This window comes from Hypomesus transpacificus, chromosome 24, assembly GCF_021917145.1.
Source record: "Hypomesus transpacificus isolate Combined female chromosome 24, fHypTra1, whole genome shotgun sequence".
In the NCBI taxonomy this organism is placed as follows: Eukaryota; Metazoa; Chordata; class Actinopteri; order Osmeriformes; family Osmeridae; genus Hypomesus; species Hypomesus transpacificus.
Genome location: NC_061083.1, coordinates 420,521 through 432,930, shown reverse-complemented (window position 1 = coordinate 432,930; position 12,410 = coordinate 420,521). Strand labels below are relative to the sequence as shown.

Genomic DNA, 12,410 nt, shown 5'->3' with positions numbered 1-12,410 from the left:
ACAGTTGGTTGAGGATGTAATGATATGTGTCCTATAATAATGCCCAGTCAATGGGTTCTAAAACCATGTCGATGGGCATACCTGTGACTTGAGCTCCACAGCAGCCCGCCCCACCAGAACACTGATCCCTCAGACTGGACACCTCCGCCTCCAGCATCTCCAGCCTGTTGAGGAGACCCTTCAGATCTGGCAGCTGGTTGTCGCAGCCACAGGCCTGCTTGGGGATGTTGATGCGGTGGGTGAAGACAATCTGGTTCTCCCCGTCCACCGTGTGCTCCATGTGCTGCAGGTCTGACTGGGGAGCCTTGTTGTGGGGCTTCATTTCTGTGGCTCCTGCAGAGTCCAGGTCCACGGAGCAGAGGGGGGTGGAGGGAACGTTGATGTTGTAGACGTGGTTGAAGACCACCGGTTGGTCAGGGTTAGGAAGGGTGACATTCTCCGAGGTGGGGGGCATCAGGGTTTCTCTTCGGTGGCGGATGACCTTCTTCACCAGGCCGGCACCAGAGAAGTGGAGAAGGATTGACACGGTCGCATAGCCTAGGAGAAGGCTTTTCATCCCCATAGTGGAAGCCTGTCACTGGGCTAGCTTCTCTCAGCAGCGAGGGAGGAAGATGGAGTTGTCTCTCTGTGGGATAGAGCCGATGCCCTCGTGTCCTAAAAGAATACAAAGCATGATGGGAATGGAAGAGAGCGTAACCTTCATGTCTGCAAAAATTAATTATTTAATCAATAATAGATATACGTACTTCAAATGAAAAACAAAATAAGTATTTAGTAGGTATTAATCGAACAAATCCACCTGGAACAAGAGCATCTATTACACTCAACTGTCTCATTGAGTACTTTTTTGGGTTGCCCTTGACAGTATGGATCCATCCACACAGGCTCATCCACTAGGGACCATGTGGGTGCAGTGAAATGTCATAGTATCCCACTAAAAGCAATTAACCTTCCACAGTTGCCCTTAACAAAAGCCCACCTCCAATACATTACCCTGTTGCTGTCCCATTTCAGCCCCTCTGTTCACAGTGGAGTTGACACACACTTAGTGGATGACATTGGGGACATTCTTTTCACTATTTCTCAAAGGAACAGGCCAACACTGGCAATTACAACGGAGGCGGAAGGGGTGACCTTGAGCAATACAGCTTATTCTCTGACCATGTTTCTCATGACAAGCTGCCATGAACAGCAGGCAACACCTGCATGGGGGGATGCCCTCCCCTCCCGACAGACCAGACCACAACCTAAACTGACAGATTAATACTTGTGAGGGAGACACCATCTGCAGCGTTCTTGCTAGCACGGGGGTGAAGAATTCCCACTACTCACAAAGCAGCAGATCAGCGTTCTCTGACCGCTCTCCAGACGGCCACTCAGTTTCAGTTAGGCAACATGATTCTTTCCACAGGAGAAGTTACCGTGCTGTTTCGCAAAGCCCCAGAGACACATTGTTTCTTTTAAAAGTAACAGCCTGCCGGAGAATGTGCTGAGATTGAATTGTGGTTGGAGGCAACTGTAAAACTTTATGCTTCCCCTACCCTTTGATCTTGTTGTAACATAAAATATAGAGGTTGGTGGAAGTATGCCCCCTTCTGTGTGCAAGAGGGCAATGTACGGTGTTCTGGACTCTGTAGCAAGATAAGGAGAGATTCGGTCACTTAAATGAAATAAGCTAAATTTAAGAGGAACAGTAATTGGCAACACAAGTTTTTAACACTTAATAAATGACGTCCCTTCTTTAAAAAAGTCACAGCGACAGCACAGCACCTTGTCAAAATGCTGACACCATCTCATTTGTGTCCCACACCTTTGAAACAAACAAAAAGCATCTTAGAGTTGCACTGAAGCAGACAAAAATTAACTTTTCTATATGGTTAAAACCAAATTCCAACTGCAAAAGAATACTGGTAAATGTCAACATAAACTACACTATCTGTTTCCATAATCTGACATATCTAAACATACAGTATAAAATTGAAGATTCAATAGATTCAATTCAAGATTTGAATTGAAGATTCAATTCAATCTGACATATCTAAACATACAGTATAAAATTGAAGGTTCATTTTCTTGGGGTGATGACAAACGGTTCAAAAGCAACATCGAATGTACTAACGGCCAACAGCAAATCATCAATCTCCCATGTGCTCTTCCTGGAGAGATGGCAGGGGGGAGGACTGCCACTGTCAGGGAGGTCACAAGCAGGTAATTTCCTGTGAGGAACAGCTCAGTCTCCTGAACCTGGGCAGACCCGTGATTAGCCAGGCTGACAGATGAGCTCCAGTCTGAGGGATCCCACGGCTTCACGAGCCCCAGCTCCCAGCTCCCTGATTAGACAGACAAGGATGAGCGCTTCTGTGATGGATGCACTGTAAGAGCGCTAATGTAGCCTGCCTGATGGGAACGCTAAGATCTGGCCCCTCAGGGGTGCGAGAATGCTACCTCCCCCCCACACACACCTCACACACTCGCACACACAGTCTGCTGTGTCTGAGCATGGCAAACCAGGGATTAAATCAACAAAATAGCCAGAAAATTGCTTTCAGTTGCAGCTAGGGTTTTAGTGATGGGCGGATGGTTGGCTTTCGCACTTCAGAGGCTGGCTGCTCTCCACAAGGACCTTGGAGGGAGACAACCCTGAAAGAGCAGACTTGTCTTTGTATGAGCATTGAGCAAATCTGTGGCACAAGATTAAAAAAAACACTCAAAGGAAGTGAAAAGAATGAAAACAAGCAGAAATGTAAAACATAGTACTAGTACACAGTGCCATAACGAGAATACATTTACCCAGTTTAGCTACTTTTTTAGCATGAGAAAACCTGGAATAAAGCCTCTGGTTTTTGGATTTCCGTCAGGACACCCCCGTGGCTATGCAGCTGGTTACTGGCACAATCAGGTGGACTTGACACAAGTTGACTGCTGCTGCTTTCTAATTCTCTTACTTGTTTAGACTCTATTGTTAGTTTTTCAGACTGCAACAAAGCCGGTTGGCTGCGATGTGGCCAATGTGAGGAGAATTATACCAGGGGAAACCTGCTGGCACACAGATTTAGTGCAAGTGATCTAAATTAGCCCTGTATTGAATGAGTGCTTGAGGCAACCATAAAGATCTTTTTACTTCACACTGGGCAGAGCTGGAAACGTTTTCAAAAGATTGTATTTTAAATACAGAATAAAATAAAAAATGACAATCTTAATCATAATACAAGTCAACAATTTTATTTCAAGTTTGTATAATGGAATAAAATGAGTAATTTACAAACTAAAATATAGACATTGTTTGGGGGTCAAAAGTGTATTATAACATTTAATAATGAAAAAATTAGTAATGGTAAACTGCATGAATGCACGCATTGACACATCTACTGTATGTTACTTGTCCATGGAATATTAATATAAAACTGGTAGGTAGGCTGACCATGTGCAAAACATTAATAAGCATGCATCTCATTGAAAAGAAAACAGTGATGTTACATGCAGTAAAGAATAGACACCTTCCCCAGAAGTGTCTCTGTAAAAGTCAGCCTTCTACACCTCACTGGTTCCTACATGAATGTAATGTAAAAAACATGGTATCGGCAACCACAGTATGATACGATATCCCCTTTGTGCAGTTTTTTACTACCATGTTGTGTAAATCAAGTGAATGTACACATTTAACACAAAGCAGCACCAATAGGATCAAGCAAAGAAAGAAATCAGGGCACCCATAGGCTACAACATACCATTTGAGTTTGGCATGCAAAGAACTGTGCCCTAATGGTGTTATATCACTCAATGTTGATCCTGTTTCTCATTGCAATCTATTGTTCGATGGGAAATAAAAAATCGATATTTACCAGTGGGCTTTTCCTTTCTTCTTTTTCTGTCATTTTTCAGTTGTACATTTTGCTTTCACATAGTTCTGGAAGAGCACTTTGTGATTGACGAGAAGGCTTTCCGCCTTTGGAGGATTTCAGATGTCATACTACGTGCAAATGCCAGGATTTCTCTCAAACCTCAGCCTCATCACTGTAGTCGACCTATACTAATACTCTGCCATATGGTGAGCCAAAGATAAATCACTGCAAAGACAACTGCTCACCATGCATTTTAGCAACGCTGTCACGGCAGCCAGTTTGGTGAGGGATGTGAAGCATGCTTAAAAGGAGAGGTAACTTTGGGCAACAACCGCATGTGTTGTATGACTTAATGCAGACCATAATCCTAAACCGAAGATACACAGAACTGAAATACATCATGACCTAAGCCCACCACAACATTTGTAAAGATAACACAACAACAAACAAAATGCATAATGGAGCAGTCTGCCCCCACTTGATGTGTAAAATCTGTAAATATTCAATGACTTACAACTCAAGTCCCAAGACTGTATGTTAAACAGGGACAGGGGAAAGCTTGCTTTCTTTTCATTTCTGAAGAATTATCAAGCTTGCCTAGCTTTGTAGGTCATCCATGACAAAAAACCTGCTTCCCTTCTTCGGCATACAGTCCTAATCTGGGTCGCTGGTGAGGACTGAATGAACAGTTATTGTCTGGGGGCCTTTTCACCTTGAGAGACGCCATACAAATGCTATGACAGTTATTGTTATAGTACACCAAAGTAAATGACCAGGAAATACCATTCCATCAAAGCCTAATGTGCAACTACAGCAAACTGCTATACTGGGGCCCCACATAGTACAGTACAGTGCAATACTGAAAATGATCAATTAAGGGTCCTTGGTAGCAATCTCTGAAATATTTTATTGAGAAAGCAGACATCCCAAGTCTCCCAGAAGGTCCGGGAGTCTCCCGCATTTCAATAGCGGCTCCCTGACGTCCGCAAATGCTAGGGGGAGGGGGGGGGAAGCCACCTCCCGGAAATGAGTCTCTGCAGGTTGGGATGTCTGAGAAAGTCCACAACAAGGTGGCTCATTTGGAAATCAGTTGATGTAGACATAAATCACAATCAAATCCGGGTATGGTCTACTTATACGCTGTTCAGAAGCAGTTAAGTATTGATTTATTTCAATCCACACCAAGGTTATTATCAGAGAGACAGAATGCTGCTGAGGACAGCAATATGGTTGTGAGTTATTATCATCAAACAGAAAAATGGATTTCCAGGATTACTCTTAACGTGAATCGACCGCGAGACGCTGGGATCGATTCCTCGGCTGTTCATGGTCTTCAGAACAGCTTTCTGAGTTATCACCTAGCCTACTCTCGCTGTCTGCCATTTGTGAGCTCGGAGCAAACAGCGACAAAATTGAAGATTAGCTGTACCAGGATTTAGAACTGGATATCCAAACAGATGAGAAATCAATTAATGGAATCTCGTCTTTTCATGTGAACCCAATGGACAGACAGAAGAACCAAGAGGGGTGGGATCAAGTACTACACTTCCCCTGACCTGACGTTGTAGCACACTATTGCACCAGCACAAGCTTTCTCAGTTCGAGCTAGCCTAGCAGAGCTCATTTATTTTGCCTGGGCTGCATCACTTCAAAGAGCAGTCAGTTGTGAAAGGCTTGGGCTCCATAAAGGGACTACAAATTTGTATGACTAGTCATATTAAACATATCTTTCTTTGGTGTGGACCAAAGACCGGTAAATGACAGAGAGGTGGACCAAGGGCTCAGCCTCTGTTTTAATAACGTGGCATGACAGTTAAGTCAACAGTACTTTCTCAACCAGGGAACAGTTTCTGCAACAATTATGATTAGAGAAACTAAATAGAATTCCACTTAAATGAACTTTGAGGAACTTTGAAGTGTAGTATCCTTATCTAAATAAATTGCTTAGAACTTGGTGAAAAGCAGATGGAGGTCATTACATCAATTATGTGTATCAATAATTTTATTATAACCCTCTTGGCATAGCTTATCTGGGATCTTTTTCCTTCATGGCACAAACATCATTTGACTTGCTAAATGGAAATGAAATGGGAATATGGGCTGTTTTTGACTGATGAAAAGGCTTGCTGTCATTTTTTTTAAATCTGTGTGTCTGTGCTCTGTGACCCTGCTGGATCTGATGGCACAGATAGCGAGGAGTGGTGGGGGTTGGTGTGTTCGTGTCTGATAAGGCAAAATGTGGGTGGGTGTCTGTGATAGCAGCAGACACACTTATCTAGATGCACTGTGCCAAGGGTGAACAGAATCCCACTGAAGGGACCACAAGGGTTATTTAGAGCTCACTTTTTTTTTACTGATACCAACATTTATTTTACCGAAAACAATTTTCCAACTCTGACACCAAGATAGGAAGACAAAGAATGAGGCCATCTATGCACACGGCTGGGAATTGCAAGGTTTCAACGCCTAAATCTCAATTCAATTTTATTGCCTCAAGATTTTTTCTCATTTCTTGTCATGGAGCCCATCAATTTTCTTTAGGGCCTCTGCAGCCCCCACTGTGTTACAGTTTAAGCTGCTGTTTTAGAATGATCCATGGGAGAGAAGGGATGCTAGTCTATTGGTTGTTGGTCTTTTGTGTATGAGTTCTCTTTTACATATTGAGGGCCAGTGACCTTCAGTCCAGTTTTTCAGTCCAACCTCTATGTGGGCAGTGAGAACGGAGCTGTCTTTTCATCTGTTGTCTTTACAACACAACCAACCTAGGATTTCTCCAGACACTCATAACAATGCTACACATGCAACATACTTCCCTTAGCTTGGCTTTTAAACTGCCCTGCTATTACAAAAAAATCTCCTTGTATCCTACCTGACCAGCCATGTTGTAATGCTGTCACAAAGCCATTGAGGCCAACCTTGAAGACAGATGTGGATAGACTTACAGAGTAACTAACACCTTACATCTCAGGTGGTCAACTGCAAGAGGAGATAACCAGCATTTCCATTGCAGTGATACAACAAGACTGGAGCCAGCTCATTTAGCATATCAGATAACCTCAAGTGAGCTTTTGTAAACTCAATTGGTTAAAGTGTGTCATCTAAAGTGGCATCAAAAACAGATATATGAGGGGTTGGGGTCGGATACTGGGATTCCTCAGTTACCCAGCAAGACCCTGGAATGTTTTTTTTAGCATTCTTCTGATTCAATGATTAGGACTTCCTGTACTGTGTTAGACAGGGACAGTTTGGATTTTCCTGTTTGTGTAGGACAGGAAACAATCAATCAACAGTGGACAGAAAGTTTCCTTTCCTGGGGAGTGCCTCATAAGTATGTGGTGTGGAGAGAGAATGTGCTGCTGCTAGACTGGAGCAGCAAATCTGAATACTAGTGTTTTCTCTGTCCTTGGTACTAGTTCCTTCCTTACATAATGCACTGTGAATACAGTCCTTTGAATGGACCAAATGTACTGGCAATGACTAGATGATGAGGCAAAGAGCACATTTAGGACTTAAAGGGGTTAGACAAGGACAGTTGATGACAGACAAGAACAGAATTGTAACAGAATAACCTAAATACATTAATTTAGGGAAGGGACGTGTTCCCCCCCCCCCCCCCCCCCCCCCCCCCCCCCCCCACCCCCCCCCCCCCCCCCGGAAACAGAGGCAGGCATGTTGGCTATGATATGTGGACATCTGTTTGTCTTTGTCTGTGATGAAAGCCCAAAGTGTGTCCCGTATCCAAACTGGGAGTGGCATCCATTCAGACACTTGTAAGAGCTTAATGACCCCAACCCCTGAGGTCTGCTGATTATTGGGGTTCCACGGTTTCCATTTTCACCAATCTAAATAACTACCTCTTTCAATAGGCCTGTCTTGTCCAAGGCATACGCATTCCAATGAGATGGGGCATGTTGTTGAAAACATAATGTCAGAGCACATGTGTTGATTTTCTTGACTCAACCAATGGAGGCCCTGGTTTGCACAATGGAAGCTGGAACATTGAGTCCAGTGCCTCGCTGCTCTCTCCCGCACATTGACATCAGAGGAACATTAGAAACCATCTGGGACTCCAGCACTTAAAGACATTGGACTCTATTGAGGGAACCTTTGTTCTCTGTTGATGACTAATCTGCCAGGATCTTTTTGTCTCATCAGAGGCCAGTCGGAAGAAATGACAAGCGGAAAGGCTTTTCAATGGCTTTTCTTTCTAACTTGACAGAGCACCAAATCAAAGTATAAAGAAAGCACAATCATTTGAGGTCCATCTACTGGGTTGCAACTCTGACATGTACGCCAGCCTACATCCCCCAAAGAGAAATGTGGTATTCCTTACAAGTGGTGGCTAGGCATGTGGAAAGGTTGAACCACCTACCACAAGCAAACAACATGTTCCTTACACTCAGCACCAGAGCGCTTGTGCTTTGTATATTGTGGCTCGCTCTCAGGTACTCCAGTGGTTTGCACAAAGCTCTTTGTGAAACCATCTGGCAGACAGGTGACTATGCCAGCGAGTTGGTTGGATATGCTCGGTGGATTGTTTACAACCTCGATATAACTCTAATAAACACATGCCTGTACTGTACAATTTAAGGTGGAATTGCCAATAAGTGAATCCAGTGTAAGGACCTCGGAACATGACATTTTCCGACATACTTCAATAAGACACCAATGAAAGTGAGTGGGCAGGGTGAGAGAGGGGGTTGGGTGTGGGCGGGGGGGATGGGTGGCTTGAATTGCAGATGAAAACTCATCAGAGACAGCACTGACCATCCAGAGTTCCTTGGGCAATGCACTCCAGCTCAGCTCCTCACCTGCCTCATGTCTGTATTAGCATGTCCAGAGACACCTCCTTGGATCATTACAGAACACCACAGATCCTATTCCCTCAGCCAGAAACCCAGGAGCTAAGTGGGCTGAATGCAGTTACTCTCCACACACACCAGGCACGAGACAAGGGAGACAAACAGCTGTCTAAACAAAGGCCCATTTCCCACTCATTCAAGCACCGGGTGTCAGTGTCAATGGCTATCCTGCATTTCGCAATAGCACAATAAAACATTTATTTGCAAAGCCTGAGCAAACAACACAAACAATTGTCATAAAAACATCATAATAATCTTAACTAATGTCAACTGATCCAAAAATTAAACAAAATTTAATTTTAAATTTAATTTAAAATGCATGACAAAAAAGATGGGTAGGTAAAAGTTGAATTTAGCAAACAATCTACAGAAGTCAACACAGCATAAAATATTAAGTTTACAGTTCAAACTGTTATCCACAGGTATTAAATGTACATTTACATTGTGACTACGGTACATGTCCCTATGATGAACTACCATCCAACAGAAGAAGCCCTGGTATCCTGTGGGTCTCCTTCTCTTGTAACCCCCACATTCACACACAACACACTCACTCACACACACTTCCTGCTACTCCTCCGGTTTGGTTGGGTGGTGTCCCCAACCCCAACTCACTTACACACACCTCTTATTCAAGGAGGTGTGGTCCCTGTGTGGGACGCTATTACCAAAACCCCTGTCAAGTAAGCTCCTTACAATTTAGTCCTCTGGTGGAGGAAATGTATGAGAACCCCATGCCAGGCTGAACAGTCAGCACATGGCTCTCAGGGAGGGGGGGGGGGGGGGGGTAAGCCCCGTGTCAGTGGAGCCGCCAGCTTCGACAGCGTACAGTGAGAGGAGCCGATAGAGAAGGGAGGGCAGAGAGTGGAGAACAGATCGCTAATGCCGAGCAGCTGTCCATCTCCCAGGCTACAGAAGCCTGCTGTCTGCTGGCACACACACAGTAGCCGGGAGAAATAGAGAAGGCTGTACACACAGACTATCACCATTCCCCTACCCCCGGCTGCCCGTAACTCAACACAAGCCACAAGTCGGGCAGAATTATTTAGAAGTTTCTCTGCTTATTGGATCACACAGTTGACTCAATCTGGCAATTAATGTTTTCAGGTCAAGTTTTGCTCAGGTGGCAAATAATACATTTGCAAATGTGTGCAACACAAATTTGCATTGGCATGTCTGAGCATGTTTGCAAGATTCAAGCAATAACTGAAGTTTGAACTTGTTAAAGACGGACACAAATAAGTCCCATTTCTTTTGCATTATTTCTACCACAATTCCAATATTTTTTATAAGATGTCAGTGAAGAAATGTTCCCTCAATGTATATTTATGAGTAAGACTAATTAAAATCCTGAATGCTGACTAAACTCAACACTTCAATATATATCAATTTAGAAGCTGAATTAAGCATGGAGAAGTAATAATGGTATTGCAATACTGACAAATAGACATGCTATACATTTCAACACGTCTGTGTAGTCCAATTCAAAGAGCATCCTAATATAGCACACAGGTAAGGAGAGACAGGAGCTTACCTTTGAAAGAATTCACTACAACCTCCACTGAAGAAATCTTCTCTGCTAGTTGAATCGAGCCCTCAAACTCTGGGACAGACTGTTTTAAATCAACCTGCCTCAACAACTGTTCTTGTGAGTCTGTGTGTTAGCCTTCTATAGCAGTGACAGCTCAGTCATCTTTTCTCACTGGTCTCCTCTCAGTCTGTCTATTCTATCCACCTAGAGAGCTTTCTGATGCTGTAGCCAGCGAGGGGAGAGAGAGCGAGTCACAACCAGGAGAGAGGGAGTGAAAGAGAGAGGGGAGGGAGAATTCCCTTTCTCTTAAACAGTAGACACTGCGGTCAGACCCCACTCCCACCTACCGCTTTTAAATATCCCCCTCCTCTCTGACTGGAAACTAAGGACTTGAAACAGGATGCCTCAAGGCTGGCTCCCACTCACACAAAAAAGAGAGAGAGAGACAGAATAAAGAAGGGGGATGGATATAAGCAAGAGGGGGGAGAACCATTAGCCACAAAGTGGAACAGCCAATGGAAGGAACATTAACATACTATTTTTGACATTGGGGGTTTATAGGCTGCCTCCTCTTCCGATGACAACAGTTACAATAACAATAATGCTGACGGTCCTGATGTTGGTAGTGATAATTACCATGAAAACAGGCAGGGGGGAGTTCTCCTTGCCAATACTTGACTTGCCCCCTCAATAACTACCTTCACCCAGTTTGTCTCCAACTGTCTGTGAGTACACAGCTCCTTGATTAGTGTGTTTAGGCATCTACCTACATTTCCCCTGTAGCTAAGGCTCTTTACACGCTGGCTCATCAATTCAGGCTCCAGGTAAAGCAAGACTCAGAGGATGCCGGCTTCAATTACAAGCCAAGCACAGACTAAATATCCACCTCACCTCAAATAAACACGGGAACAGAGAAAAAGAAAATCGAAAAACACAGATACATGCAGCTTTCAGGACCCCCCCCCCCCTCCCCCACTACATATACACACACTCCAATCTACATAGGAAAGCAGGGTAGCAGGGGACTTCCAATATGTGCTTCAAAGATGTTCCAGAAGAGCCAGCAACATCGAGGATGGAGTGACACTCATTAAATCAGAGTGTGACCCCATAGACTAATAGAGGGGCTACAAAGAAGCTGGTGTTGATGGTGTTGGTGCCGAGGACCTTCCCTGGGGGATGTTCAAGAAGCCTTTGACGAATAAATCAGCCCACATCAGTTTCCTGCTTTATGTGTCATGAAATGGAGATAAGCCCTGAAAAACATTTGAATTCGGAGGCCATATTGTCTGCCATTGTACAATCCCGTTGGTTGACATGCATTGCAAACATACACAAATTCAAATCTTATTTATTTTTGTCTAGGGTGACTGAGACTTGTTTGGTATTGTCCTTCTTTCCAAAGCGCAGCCACTTGCGGGCAATAAGCATTGCTTGTGTCAGCCTTGCTCTATGCAGGAGGCAGTGGTGTGTGGCGAGGAGACACGGCCGGGCTGAGAGCAGCTTTCTCAGCGGGGGAAATGATCCTCGCCTTGTTATTGAGAAGCAGTGACCAGTCAGGCAGAAAAGATCCCTCCTAATCCCATATAGAACACAATGGCACATATGTATCACCACTATGGGGTAATAGAGCATATTCAATGACTCTGGGCCTTAAATTCATTTTCCTGCTGTTCCCTTGGGAATAAGGTAATTCTATACATTTCTGTGTGGGATAATAAGATTTTTTTTTCTCTTTCTTCAGAACTGGGTTGTAATGAGACTTGTCATTTGTGTTGAAGCTGTACAGCACATCCGCATGTCTAAGTATAGCACCTGTTTTAAATGAGTATGTCTGTACATGCAGAGAGCGTCAGAGTCCTCGCGACCACGGGAACACGTAGCGCGCCTCTCCATCTGTTCCTCTTCTCACCTTCCTGTCACTCTCTCTCCTTCAAGGCATCGCAGGGATTCACGGACGGGGGAATTGCTGTGGGAGAACACTCTCCCTGTTTGTGAATCTTTCCACCATCTACAGACTCTCAAAAAAATTATCATGGAGCAGGTTTGATTTCCCCGCTGACATCCATGTGCGCATCCTTCCCTGTCATCCAATTTCATACCTTCAGAACCCAGAAATTTGCTGGAGGAAACCTATTTTATTTTTATTAGCACAGTTGTTCACATTTATCCACT

The 12,410-nt window shown here is 44.1% G+C and overlaps 1 protein-coding gene across 3 annotated transcripts in view; it reads right to left on the bottom strand.

Annotated features, from left to right (window-relative positions):
• The window catches only part of tncb (tenascin Cb), a 31,762-nt gene extending 21,161 nt beyond the window's left edge, over positions 1 to 10,601 (bottom strand). For 2 of the 3 annotated variants that reach the window (XM_047048571.1, XM_047048572.1), the window contains exons 1-2: positions 10,239 to 10,599; positions 82 to 654 (exon numbers count right to left, since the gene is read on the bottom strand). In XM_047048571.1, the coding sequence (XP_046904527.1) occupies positions 82 to 562 (481 nt within the window). In that variant the 5' untranslated portion in view covers positions 563 to 654; positions 10,239 to 10,599. Of the gene's footprint in view, positions 1 to 81; positions 655 to 10,238 lie in introns of all 3 variants that reach the window. The other variant, XM_047048569.1, reaches the window with a different exon arrangement.
• Between the last annotated feature and the right edge of the window lie 1,809 nt (positions 10,602 to 12,410).